The sequence below is a fragment of the Pteronotus mesoamericanus genome, unplaced genomic scaffold (genome assembly GCF_021234165.1).
Source record: "Pteronotus mesoamericanus isolate MK-2021 breed Mesoamerican mustached bat unplaced genomic scaffold, CSHL_Meso_final scaffold_21, whole genome shotgun sequence".
NCBI classification, from domain to species: domain Eukaryota; kingdom Metazoa; phylum Chordata; class Mammalia; order Chiroptera; family Mormoopidae; genus Pteronotus; species Pteronotus mesoamericanus.
This window is the reverse complement of record NW_026555310.1, coordinates 1,449,908-1,461,502: the sequence shown is the minus strand read 5'-3', so window position 1 is coordinate 1,461,502 and position 11,595 is coordinate 1,449,908. Positions and strand designations below refer to the sequence as shown.

General features: G+C 48.2%; 1 protein-coding gene across 2 annotated transcripts; it reads right to left on the bottom strand.

The window, feature by feature from the left end:
- Positions 1-4,598: 4,598 nt before the first annotated feature.
- SMUG1 (single-strand-selective monofunctional uracil-DNA glycosylase 1) lies at positions 4,599-10,321 on the bottom strand. Of its 2 annotated transcripts, none has more exons than XM_054590737.1 (3): positions 10,280-10,321; positions 6,312-6,613; positions 4,599-5,294 (listed from the first exon to the last, which is right to left on the bottom strand). In XM_054590737.1, exons 2-3 carry the CDS (start codon positions 6,600-6,602, stop codon positions 4,767-4,769), a joined length of 819 nt encoding a protein of 272 aa, XP_054446712.1. In that variant the 5' UTR covers positions 6,603-6,613; positions 10,280-10,321; the 3' UTR covers positions 4,599-4,766. The 2 variants fall into 2 exon arrangements, with proteins under 2 accessions (XP_054446712.1, XP_054446711.1); XM_054590736.1 differs by lacking the exon at positions 10,280-10,321 and adding an exon at positions 8,154-8,348.
- Positions 10,322-11,595: the final 1,274 nt, after the last annotated feature.

Below are 11,595 nucleotides of genomic sequence, written 5' to 3'. Positions count from 1 at the left end.
ATCCCAGAGGTTCATGGAACAAGAGATCAAAGAGGAAGCCCCACTTCTATCTCCTCTAAAGCCATGTCCAACCCTTGGTTCCTGCCCTGGAGTTCCTCCCCTCATCCTGTTTTCTATCTCCTTGCAGTTAGGGCTGAGGAATTCTTGGAGATATCTGACACAGTGGCCCCCTTTTTGAACAGTCACTCCATGGAAGTAGCAAGATCGAGCAGGTGATAAAAGAACTCTCCAATCGCCGTCCTGTTCTCACAAGCACACACACCTCATACCTACACTTTGAGGGCTAATCATTTCCTCAGTCAGTGTGCCCAGAGCACTGTGTTTAGAACTTGTTCACACACGTTTTCTGTTTGATTTATACTATAATTATATGCCTGTATGTCCCAGCACCAAACAATGAGCAACATAAGGGCAAAGAACCACCTAATTCACCTCTGTTGCTCCCTACAGTGCCTAGCATGGGGAATGGCACTCTGTGGACATTAATAAATATTTGTTGAATTGAGAAAGGAAAATGAAGGTCCGTACAGTGGTCAAATTCAGAACAATCTTTCTTTAAGCCATCCTGTTTCAGTAAGGGAAAAAATGAGCAGGAAGAGTCTCTTTCTTCTGCAACACACTCCATCCCTGAGTCTCAGAACCACTCCTGCCCCAAGCAGTTTTGGCTTCTCTCAAGGTGCATATTATATGTGTGTGCATGTGTGCGCACATACATGCAGATTTTTAAACCTCTATCACCCCTCTGAACCAGAATTTGAATCACCATCACTGGGAACAAGCAACAAACTCTGAGGACACTCACGTTATTGCAAGGGCACCTTGGGGTGTATCTCCAAAACCAGATCTGTGCATTACTTGCACATTTGTCCTGAACACCTCCTTTGTGCCAGGTGTGAGGTTACAGGCTGGGGAAAGGAAGAGACCCACTTCTTGCCCTCAAAGCACTAGTGCAACCCTGCCTTATTCTTGGCAACATATCCATAGTACAAAGAGAAAAGTAGATACCAGGTTGCACTTCAGACCTCCCAAATCAAAATCTCTTAAGTAGAGCTGGGACGCTTGCCTTTTTTTAAACCTTCACAGGTGAACTGATTCACAGGAAGGACTGTAAGTCTCTGATCTTTAGATCAGTGCTGTCCAACAGAACTTTCTGCGATGATGGAATGTTTCCTATCTGTGCCATCCAATCAGTACCCACTAGCCATGTGCGGCTATTGAGCACTTGAAATAGGACTAGTGACTGAGGACTTGAACTTTTTATTTTACTTATTTTAATTAATTTAAATTTAAACAGCCTCACGCAGCTAGTGCCTACTATATCGGACTGTAAAACTCTAGGTGATCCCAAATCACTTCAATTTGGTTTTAAAATACTTTTGTAGCAGCTTAAATCTCCATTCCCTCTGGCTCTGAAGAAAACAATGAGCTTCCCCTCCCTAAGGACACTGTTATTTGTACTGAAGAAACTGCTCTAGAATGAGTTGGGGGGTATGGGCCAATCAGGTGGATTTAGTCCTATCAGCTAGCTAAACCACCTCACCAGTCTCCACCCCCCTAGACTGGAGAAAAAGCACTCCTGAGTATGCATGCTCTTTTGTTAGAGGTCGATATTAGCAGGGGACAGAAAAAGCAATGCCATGACTTTAGGTGCCTATTATGGACTGAACTGTGTCCCCCCAAAATCAAACATTGAAGCCCTAACCCCCAGTGTGACTGTATTTAGAGCTAGGGCCTTTAAAGAGGTAGTTAAAATTAAATGAGGTCATGGGGGAGGGCCCTAATCCAGTATGACCAGTGACCTTATAAGAAGAGAGCTACCAGGGAGGTATGCACACAGAGAACAGGCCATGGGAGGACACAGGAAGAAGGCGGCCATCTGCAAGCCACAGACAGCAGCCTTAGGAGAAACCAAGCCTGAGGACATCTGAAGTTTGGACTTCCAGCCTCCAGAACTGTAAGAAAATAAATTTCTGTTGCTTAAGCCACCCGATCTGTGGTATTTTTGTTATGGTAGCAGACTAGCCACAGTGCCCTTGGAAAAAGGCTGTGCCAGGATCCTAATCAGCCTTCCTGACAAGACAGTCCCCAAGAAGTGATTCTGTGACATCTATCTTCAAGTCATCATCCTGGTCACTGCCATTTAAGTGCTTCTATGCACTGCACAACCCCACACCTACCATCTCATGATTCTTACTCCAATTCTAAGCTTTCACCCGAACTCTACTATCCCCCTATGACTTCCTCCCTACACACTAACCCCCTTTCTATTCCTGACCCCTTTCACCTCCACCTATATGACATGTCCCTTCATTGCCATCTGTGGGTTTCCACTTATTGTTGGGTGTTTTGTTTGCTGTGCATCTCACTTCCCCAACTGGACTTTAAATTCTCTAAGGTTAGTCTAGCATTCAAGACCCTTCATAAGCTGTCCCCCATTTTCCTCTCCAGCTTTTCCTCCCAACTGGGCCAAGTCAATGCTAATCTACTGGCCACACCTTGAACGTAACAATGCTCTTCTTTAAGCTCTCCCAAATTTTCTAAGGCCACCTGAAATGCCACCTCCTCCAGAGAGCTTTCCTTGACTGCCTCGGCTAATGCATAAGCAAACAATGGCCTCTCTCTCTGTGAAGTTACTCCACAGTGCCTGATCCAGTCCTCTGCAACATGGAGCAATGACTTCTTACCACTATAGTGCTGAGAGCAGAGAAAGAAAACACATCTAAGGCACACGGGGGTGCCAAACTGTAGTACAGTTCTGATGCTAATTACCTGGCATTAGCCCATACTCCACAGGTTTAAGAGCAAAGTACTCAATGAGCCTGCCCTCATTTCAGATGCCAGCTGAGAGTTCAGGGGTCCCCAGGCCACTTACAGTTCTGACTACAAATGCAGGGGTCCCCATGAGGCCCTGTTTCAATAATTTGCCGAGTAAAGCACTCTACTTACAATCTTATTATAAAGGATACCCATCGAGGCCAGCCAAACGAACAGACATATAAGGCAAGATCTGGGAAGGTCTCAAACACAGCTTCCATGCCCTTTCCCCACAAAATCATGACACATACCTCTTTCGAAACATCCATGTGTTCACCAACCAGGAAGCTCACCAAAGCCTCAGTGTCCAGAGTTTTTATCAGGGTTTCATTATGCAGGCATCATTGATTAAAATCACTGACCACACGGTTGAACTCAGTCTCTAGCCCCCCTCCCCTCCCTGGAGGCTGGTCTCAAAGCCCCACCCCTCTAATCACAAGGTTGGTCTTTCTGGCATGATCACCCTCATCCTGAGTCAAACTTCATCACAACTCAGGTGTGGTCTGAGTGACCCACCATGAGTAGCAAAGAAATTCCTATCACTTGGGAAATTTCAAGGATCTAGAGGCTCCCTCCAAAAAAACCAAGGACAAAGACCAAATTCTTTATTATACAATGTGGGGTGGGGAGAAATGGGGGGAACCAGACACTTATGGTAAAAACCTTAATTTTAAAAGCTGGAGAGGACCTGTTCCGGGAGAGCCCCAAAACCTGCTCTGTCCCCCATCTGATTCCCTTTCCCGGCCCTTGCCAAACGGACATGCCAATCAGCCACGCGACAGAGATATAGGAAGTGAGTTCGCTGGAGACACCAGGCTCCCGTCCACCCATCAGGGCACTTGCTGCTGCAGTGCCCCAAGGAGCAGACAAGCCGCTGGGCAGGCCCCTAGCAGAGACCCTACTGCTTTGCTAAGGCAATTGGGGGTCTGTTTATATCATCCCCCAGCTGCCCAAAAGAATCCTTTGCAAGTAGAGGTAAACTACCACCTCCCACCGCTGACATGCAGGAGGGGGAAAAAAACACCAACACAAAAGGATTTAGGAGCTTTTAATGCTTAGACTGAAAAATCACAGACTGGGTTTTTCATAAAGTCATTGATCCAGCTCTGGCAGGGCAAGTCTGACCCTTACCCAGGCCACAGGCAGAAACCAAGGCATCTCCTCCCCCACCACCCCACCCACACCTATCTGCTCAGCAAGGCCTTCAAGTAGAAGGGCTGCCGTTGTAGTGCAGTGACTCCCCAACCTGGAGGAGGCAAGAAAAAAGAAGTGTAATGAGCACCCATATGCCGGGCCTACACAAGGCACTTTAAAGTGCTTCCTGAGTTAATCCCCACACCAACCCCAGGAGGTAGGTAGGGATCCCCGTGTTACAGATGAGGGTCCTGAGACCTGGAGAGTTAATCAACTTGCCCAAAGTTATAAAGTTCACAAGTCTCAAAAGATCTTTGAGCCCTTCCCACTCTGCCACATGGAATTCTTTCTCTCTCTGATCCAGCCTCAATCTTCCACCAAAAGTTCACTCTTAATACCCACGTCTCATGCTTTGTCCTGGTCCCTGTGAGGAAAGGGGTCAGCTGAAGAACACTGTTCTACGAGAATGGGTGGGAATCCTGGCAGGATCTTTTCTCTAAGGCAGCAAATATGGCCTTGGAGGTCACTCTCAGCTGAATAGAGGCTTCCAAGGAAACAGTAAAGTAAGCAGTTTGCAGGTGCTGCCTCTCTGTGGAGTTAAGTACCACACAACCAAAAAGGCAATGCTCAGAGGACGAAGAAAGCAGGAATCAGGAGGGCAAACAGGAGTAGCGTCAAAACCGCCACGGCAGGTCCCGGCAACCAGGCAGTGAGGAGGACCTTCTTGTTCCACTCCAGGAGGCATGTAGTAGTCACCTGCTTGCCCAAGAAGGAGTTGGGGGACCTTGAATGTGTCCTGTACTGGGCCCCAGTGGCACTCATTTTGTTAACAGCGGCAGCAGCCCCAGCTCATTCAGTCTCTCCTTGGCCACTGCCTCCCAGCCCCTGTTAGCCTGTGGGCTCCGAGGTGAGGGGTGCAGCAGCCCCTCCACCTGGACCTCAGGCATCAGGCCAGCCAGAGCCCGCCGTGCCCGCTGCTCCGCCACCCGCCCCACTCCCACTACCAGCCGCACCCCCAGCAGCTGCACCTGCCGGCAGAGAGCAGCATCACAGGGCCCAAGAAGCTGTTCTCGCTGCTTGGCAGGCAACTCAGCAGGGGTGAGGTTTCGCCCACTGGGAGCCAGGAAGAGCAGAGGACACAGATTGTGGACAAAACAGTGACGGAAGAAGACCTCGGGCTGTCCACAGAGGTTCCGGAAAAAGCCCCAGAACCGGGCACCGCTCACCTCTGACTGTGGGCACTCCAGTCCCAGCACTGGTCTCTTAGGGTGCTCTTGGGGAGGGCTCAGCACAGGGCCTCTGATGCCCAGCCAGTCCCGGACTACACTCACTTCCCCAAAGGGTACCTGTGGGGAAGGAGAGACACGAGGACTTCAAACTGACAAATTGTTCTCTGGACCAAATGACCCCTTTCACCCTCCATGAGGATCCTGCCTGAACAGCCCACACATACACCCTGCCACCTTCACCCAAAGGCCTGAGACAAGGATTCCTGGGGCTGCAGTTTGATCCTGTCCTTCTTGCTCCAATTTTTCATTGTGGTCCATGGTCCAGAAGAATCTGTTTGTTTGCCGCTATCCCCACTAGCCTCTGGGACCATGTGCAGGGAGTACACTGGGATATCTGGCCCCTCACAGGTTGTGATGGGTAGTATTGAGGACAGACAGGTGGCCTGAGACAGAAAGGCCACCAGGGTGAGAGAAGGCACAAGGACAGAGCTGACCACTGCTCTCTGGGTGTCCTGTCAACCCCAAGCCTCAGGCTGTCATTTCCATCGGTCATCATTGATCACCTTTCATTCCCAAGTTGGGGTCAATAAAAACGATTGAGATTCCTGCCCTGAAGCCTCTTCCCTTCCCCCACCTGCCAAGCACCCCCTACTGAGGGGCAGTCACTCATCCTAGCAGGAGGATAGGCAGGCCCTGGAGCCTGGCTCTGTTCTGAACCTCTCCTCAGCTCAGAAACAGAACCCAGGTTGCCTAAATACCCTGCATTAATTCCATACCCACCCCTGTCAACCAGTCTCTCCTGAGGACTCAGTAGTCCTGCTCACTCTCCTGATCCCAACCACATTCTAGGGAGAGGAGAGATCCGGCGGCAAGGTAAGGTAAGGATGGGGCTGACGGAAGGAAGGGCTCTCAGAAGCAATTAGTGGACAGCTCACAGGGGAAATGAAACTACCATTAATGTTCTTGGTTAACTATGGGCAGTGAAGCCAGAAGAGTGTCTGAGACCCACAGGAGCCAGTGTGAATTGGGAGGGGATGGGAGCCCCACGCACTCACACAGTTCCACAGCACATGCAGCCAAGCATCCACCCTGAAGCCTCCCACTCCACCCACCAGGGGCAGCCAAGCCCTTTACCCCAGTCTGGGCCATGCCAAAGGGTCCAGGGTTCATGCCCAGGAATAGCACTTCCTTGGGGCTCTGGCAGTAGTGGGTCACGTAGCTGCGATGTGGCTCCCACGCATACTCCACGGGATTGTAGATAATGCCCACAGGCTCAGAAAACTGCAACTGGCTCAGCTCAGCATTGAGCCGAAGCTCCTCCTCCAGGAAGCCCTCAGCCAAGCTTCGAGGGCAGGGCTGGGGTTCCATCAGGGCACTTTCTGGCTTATGGAAGGGCCCCAGTGGGGAAGCCTGGGGCACAGCCATGTCACCATCACCTGGAAGAAAAATGGACAGAGGCCCCCTCAGACCTTGAGTGGGAGGGATCCAGGCTGTCCAGGACCTCTACTACCATTTCCTGGGCTCAAAAGAGACTGTATCAGACATCCCCCAACCTCCAGGAAGGACTGAGGTCATTTCATTTCTTGATAATGAAAGGATCCCTTCTCTCTTTGGTTCAAGTATCCTTCCTCTTCATTCATCACCTGGTGAGAATAACCCATAACCAACCATCCCCCAATCCAAACCTCCTGGTGGTGAAATTTCAGCACCTTTAACGTCACTCTTAATAAAACAAGCCCAGCCAGGATGAGCTGTGTCCTGGAAACCAATGTACTGAAGAATGAGATGCAGGTGCAAAGCCGTAGCTCAGAGACTAATTACAGAGAGCTAATTACAAGAGCTTCCAGGTGGTAAGCAAGTGCTCTGTGCCAGATACACCACACTGATACTCACAACCACCCCATGAGGTAAGTATTACTGCTCCCATGTTACAGGTGAGAAGACTGAGGCTTAGCAAGATCAAGCAACCTGCTGAGGGTCACAGTTAGTGAGTCATGAAGCTGGCATTTGAACCCAAGCTATCTGATCCAAGGCTGTGTTGTTAATCACGCACACCATCTTGCCTTGAATGGTTTGATCAGTCACTCTGCTAATTCTACAACCTCCCCAGCCCAGTCCAGCCTCTTGCCCACATTCAAGAATTCTTAGTGGTGACTGGGATGACTATCAGGCTCAGAATAGACTCTTACAAGCTATGTAACCATGGCCTGAGTCTCCAGTTTCTTCATCCAAATACTTCAAATAGTAATACCCACTTAATAATATTGATGTAAGGGTGATTTCGCTTAAATGTGTAATCTAAAAAACAAAATAAATGAATAAGCAGGAGAGAAACAGACTCATAGATACAGAGAACATTTTGACAGTTGCCAGACAGGGAGGTTGAAGAGATGGGTGAAAAAGGTGAAGGGATTAAGTACAAATTGGGAATGGAAAGTACAGCAAGGAAACATGGCGAATAATATTTTAGTAACTATGTATGTATGGTACTAGATTTATCGGAATGATCACTTTGTAAGTTATATAAATATCTCATCACTGGGTTGTACACCTGAAATGAATATATTATTGTATGTCAACTGTAATTAAAAATATTGGCATAAGAGATAGAATGAGATGTTGTGTAAGGAGGAAGGAAGGGAAGAGGGGAAGGGAAGAAGTGAAGAAGAGGGAAGAAGAGGGAAGGAGGCAGAGGGAGCACGCAGGCAAGCTTTGTAACCTGTAAAGGCCATGCCTTCCAATCTTTCCAACCTCACCACTCCCCTGAAAACCCAGTGTTCCAGCCTGACCATACCACTCACACTTTCAAAATGCCTTTCCTACCCCAACTCTCAAAACTTTGCACATGCCATTTCTACAAACACTTGAGTCAACCAGGACTGTGACTCTCCCACTCTACATACACCCAAATTATATTCATCCTTTAAGATGCAGCACAAACCACCCCTTTGGTAAAGCCCTCCCTCCTTAACATACTGCAGAATTTGCCATAGCTTCCCAGCCTCACTCCTCATGAGTCGGTCTGCCATGGGGCCTGGGAATCTCTGTTTTGAACAGCTTCCCCAGGTGTTTCTGATGGTTGGTGAAGGCTGAAAACCATTCTGTGTCACCACAGTTAGTGGCTTCTTCATGAATTCATACTTTGAGATCAGAGGCCAGTCACTGTTCAATTTCCTTTCCTAGAGCCAAGGTCCTAGCTCTTATTAGGCAGTCAACAAACACCTGCTCAGCTCTGTCCATCCCTGTTTAAAACTACCTTCTACCAAGCAGGCTTTCCTAATGCACTGCTCTCCACTTCTACACATCCTGATTCACTGAAGACTCAGCTGCCCACTTGTAGTCTGGTTGCTTCCCAGGGCTTGCCAGTCTCTGGGCGTGTTTCCATCACATCTGGACCTCCTATGGGGAAGACCATGGTTCTTTCTCCCTTTCCACCCCTTGTCCAGGTTAAGAATAACCCAGAAAGGAACTCAGGGTTGACACAACAGCTTGATCCATCAACCTGTTCTCTGACCCTAGCCTGAAGGAAAAGAGAGAGAGAAAAAAAATTAGGGACCAAACTTAGGAAGTCCTTCCCCAGACTGATCTCAGAAGTCTTTAATTCATCTATCCAGGTGGCTACCCAGGGCCAACTGGGCTCAAACACATTGAGAAGGAAGCTGTGGAAAACTCAAATGTCTCAGGGGCAGCCCTTACTTTGCATCTCCCCATGTAGCATCAACATTAGTGGACTGGCTGCTCCAGATGTGGAATATCTCTCAAACCCTAAGTTGGACCTACCTTTGATCTTTATTGACCTATGCTGGAGATAGCAAGGCGCACACAAAGTGACAAGGCCTTATTGTCAGTATTTCAGAGTTTCAAAGCCTGATCTGATAGCAAGAGCCACAGACAGGGTGTCATTTTACTCAAATTCTAGTCCTAGTTTCAACTCTAAGGAGGTTCTCTTAAAGTCATTTAACTCTCCTGCCCTGGCTGGTGTGGGTCCGTGGGTGGAACGCATGCCTGGGAACCAACGGATTGCTGGTTAGATTTCCAGTCAGGGCAATGCCTGGGTTGCTGGCCAGGTCCCCAGAAGCGGGTGCACAAGAAGCAACCACACACTGATGTTTCTCTTCCTCTCTTCCTCACCTCCCCTCTCTAAAAATAAATATAATCTTTTTTAAAAAAAGTCATTAAACTCTCCTATCTATGACATGAAAATGAGAGATTTCACCTGCCACCAATAGTTAACTCATTTATGTTTTTCAATATTTATGAATCTTTTACATGATAGGTACTGTAACAGTCTTTCTCTTGGTGAGGAAGAAATCCAAAGTGAAAAAAATGTAGTCCAGGCTCATAAACTACTGAGACAACAGATAACTGTAATACACAGTGACTCGAGCTTTAATGTCCCAAACAAAATACTGTAAGAGCCCAAAAGTGGAACTTGGAAGTCCTATCTCAAGTCATCAAGAGCCAGAGACTTAAGAAACATATATACTTTATAAATTACTGTGTCATATTACATTAAGTGCAAAGGAAGCAGAGAGTGATTCAGTGATAAGTCTGGTCACCTAGGCTTTATGACACTAAATCCAGGAAGGGACAGTGCCCTGTGCCTTATGGGACATTCCAGGAATCCACAGGGACAATCATCAAATCAATAATTAATGATGATGATGATGATGATGATGATGATGCATGGACTCAAAAATACCACTTAAGCCTTCCCTCCTGGTTCCCAGGGGACAGACGACTAAAGCTCCATAGGAAACCTCCGTGAGCAACCAGCTCGGCCAACTTTACTTGTGAAACAAGGAAATTAGGCTTAATTCTCTTTTTAAAAAAAGGAAGAAAGATAGAAAAGAAAGGGAAAAAAAGAAAAAGAAAAAAGAAACCTCCGCGTCCGCCCATAGGCTCCGCGGACATAGAAAGCCTAGTCCCCGCAGGGCTCCAGGGCGGTTCCACGGGCTCTGCGCTCCCTGCCGGGACGAGCCGCAAACAGCGAGGAGCTCCAAAACACAAGCATTACGTCTCCCACCTGCCGCCGCCCCAGAGCCCTGAGAGCCCACAGCCTGACCCCGGCGCCCCAGGTTCCCAGCCTCCTACTTCCTCACCTGGTCCAGCTCCCTATTCGGTTTCCGATTCCTCACACCGCCCCCGGGCGCGGAGGACAGTGGGAATCGTAGTCTACTTTGTTTAGGGAAGGAGATTGGCCTTGCCCCAGCCACTTCCGCCGGAAATACTCAGATCCCCGGAAAATATGCTAAACTAGGGCTAAGCGACGCTGGATGTTGTAGTTTATTCTCTCCTTCAGGGCTAAAGCAAGAAGACTTGAGAAGTGAGGGCGTTACCCTTTCAAAACTCATCCACAACACTTTTCCCAAAGAGATTAATAATTAAGGAGCTTCAATCATCCCCAACCTCCAAACTCACCTGAGGGTATTAACAATGGCTAAAGACCATTTCTAGCCCTCCTGCTGTCCTTGGTATAGGAGACATCTCTTTTGCAGCCCTCCAAGGACTGTATACAGAACAGCCACAGAGGCACTTCTGTCATCTCCTAAAAATTCTTACTAACGTCTCTTACAGCTCCTGTTTCCATGGCTTTACTACTTCACTTCTGCCCCTCCTCCGCCCTATTTGCCCAGCCCTATAATCTCCCATCATTCCCAATCCTCCCCTTCATATATTATGTCCAGGACACTCTCTCTAACCCATCCCAATCACATGGCTACATCTAATAGTCCATTCCCTTCCACCTCCCCAACCCAATACCAATGTTCAAAGCTGTCCCACTCCTAGTTTTGTCCTTGTCCTCTCTCTGGGTCTGTTTCTTTGTCCTGACTATAAGATTTTCATTAGACTGAAACCCCCCTGAAGTCAGTTATCTTCTGGATTCCTCCCACCCTCACCCTCCTGCACACTTCAGTACAGTCATGACTGAGCTCAAGGAGAAGCAAGGTCTCCCTGTAGGTAGTAAGGAAGGAGACCAATAAACCCCAGGATAGGAAGAAGTGAGAGAACAAGGATGCCACCCTCTTCCCAAGCCTCCCCTGCTCTCCTACCAATAGACAGAACACTTAATGGGTGCAGCAGAAGCTTCAGGAAACTGTGAGCAGTGATTCTTTGATACCAAAGGTGAGAAACTCCTATCACCCTCGCAAGACTTTGGAAACTGAATTAATCATCTACCTCACAAAGTCTATTATTTGCTGAGGTTTTGTTTGTGCCAGATTCTCTCCTCGATACTTTTACCTTTCTCTCCCCATATAAGTGTATCTCTGTCCCTAGACTCTTGTAATCTGCATCTCTGTATCTCTGTGTACATCTGTTTCCCAGTCTCTGATTCTGTCTCTGGAATGAATGAAATAAGAATGTCTCGAGCTTCTCGAACTGACGTGTCCCCCCGCCCCCTCCGCCACCAGGCTCT

What these genes read in the sequence shown, in the direction of transcription:
- SMUG1 (XM_054590737.1), bottom strand. Translation starts at nt 6,602, where the DNA reads ATGGCTGTGCCCCAGGCTTCCCCACTGGGGCCCTTCCATAAGCCAGAA. An exon ending in TTGGCATGGCCCAGACTGGG is followed by an intron (nt 5,295 to 6,311) that starts GTAAAGGGCTTG and finishes CCTTCCCCACAG; the next exon opens with GTACCCTTTGGGGAAGTGAG.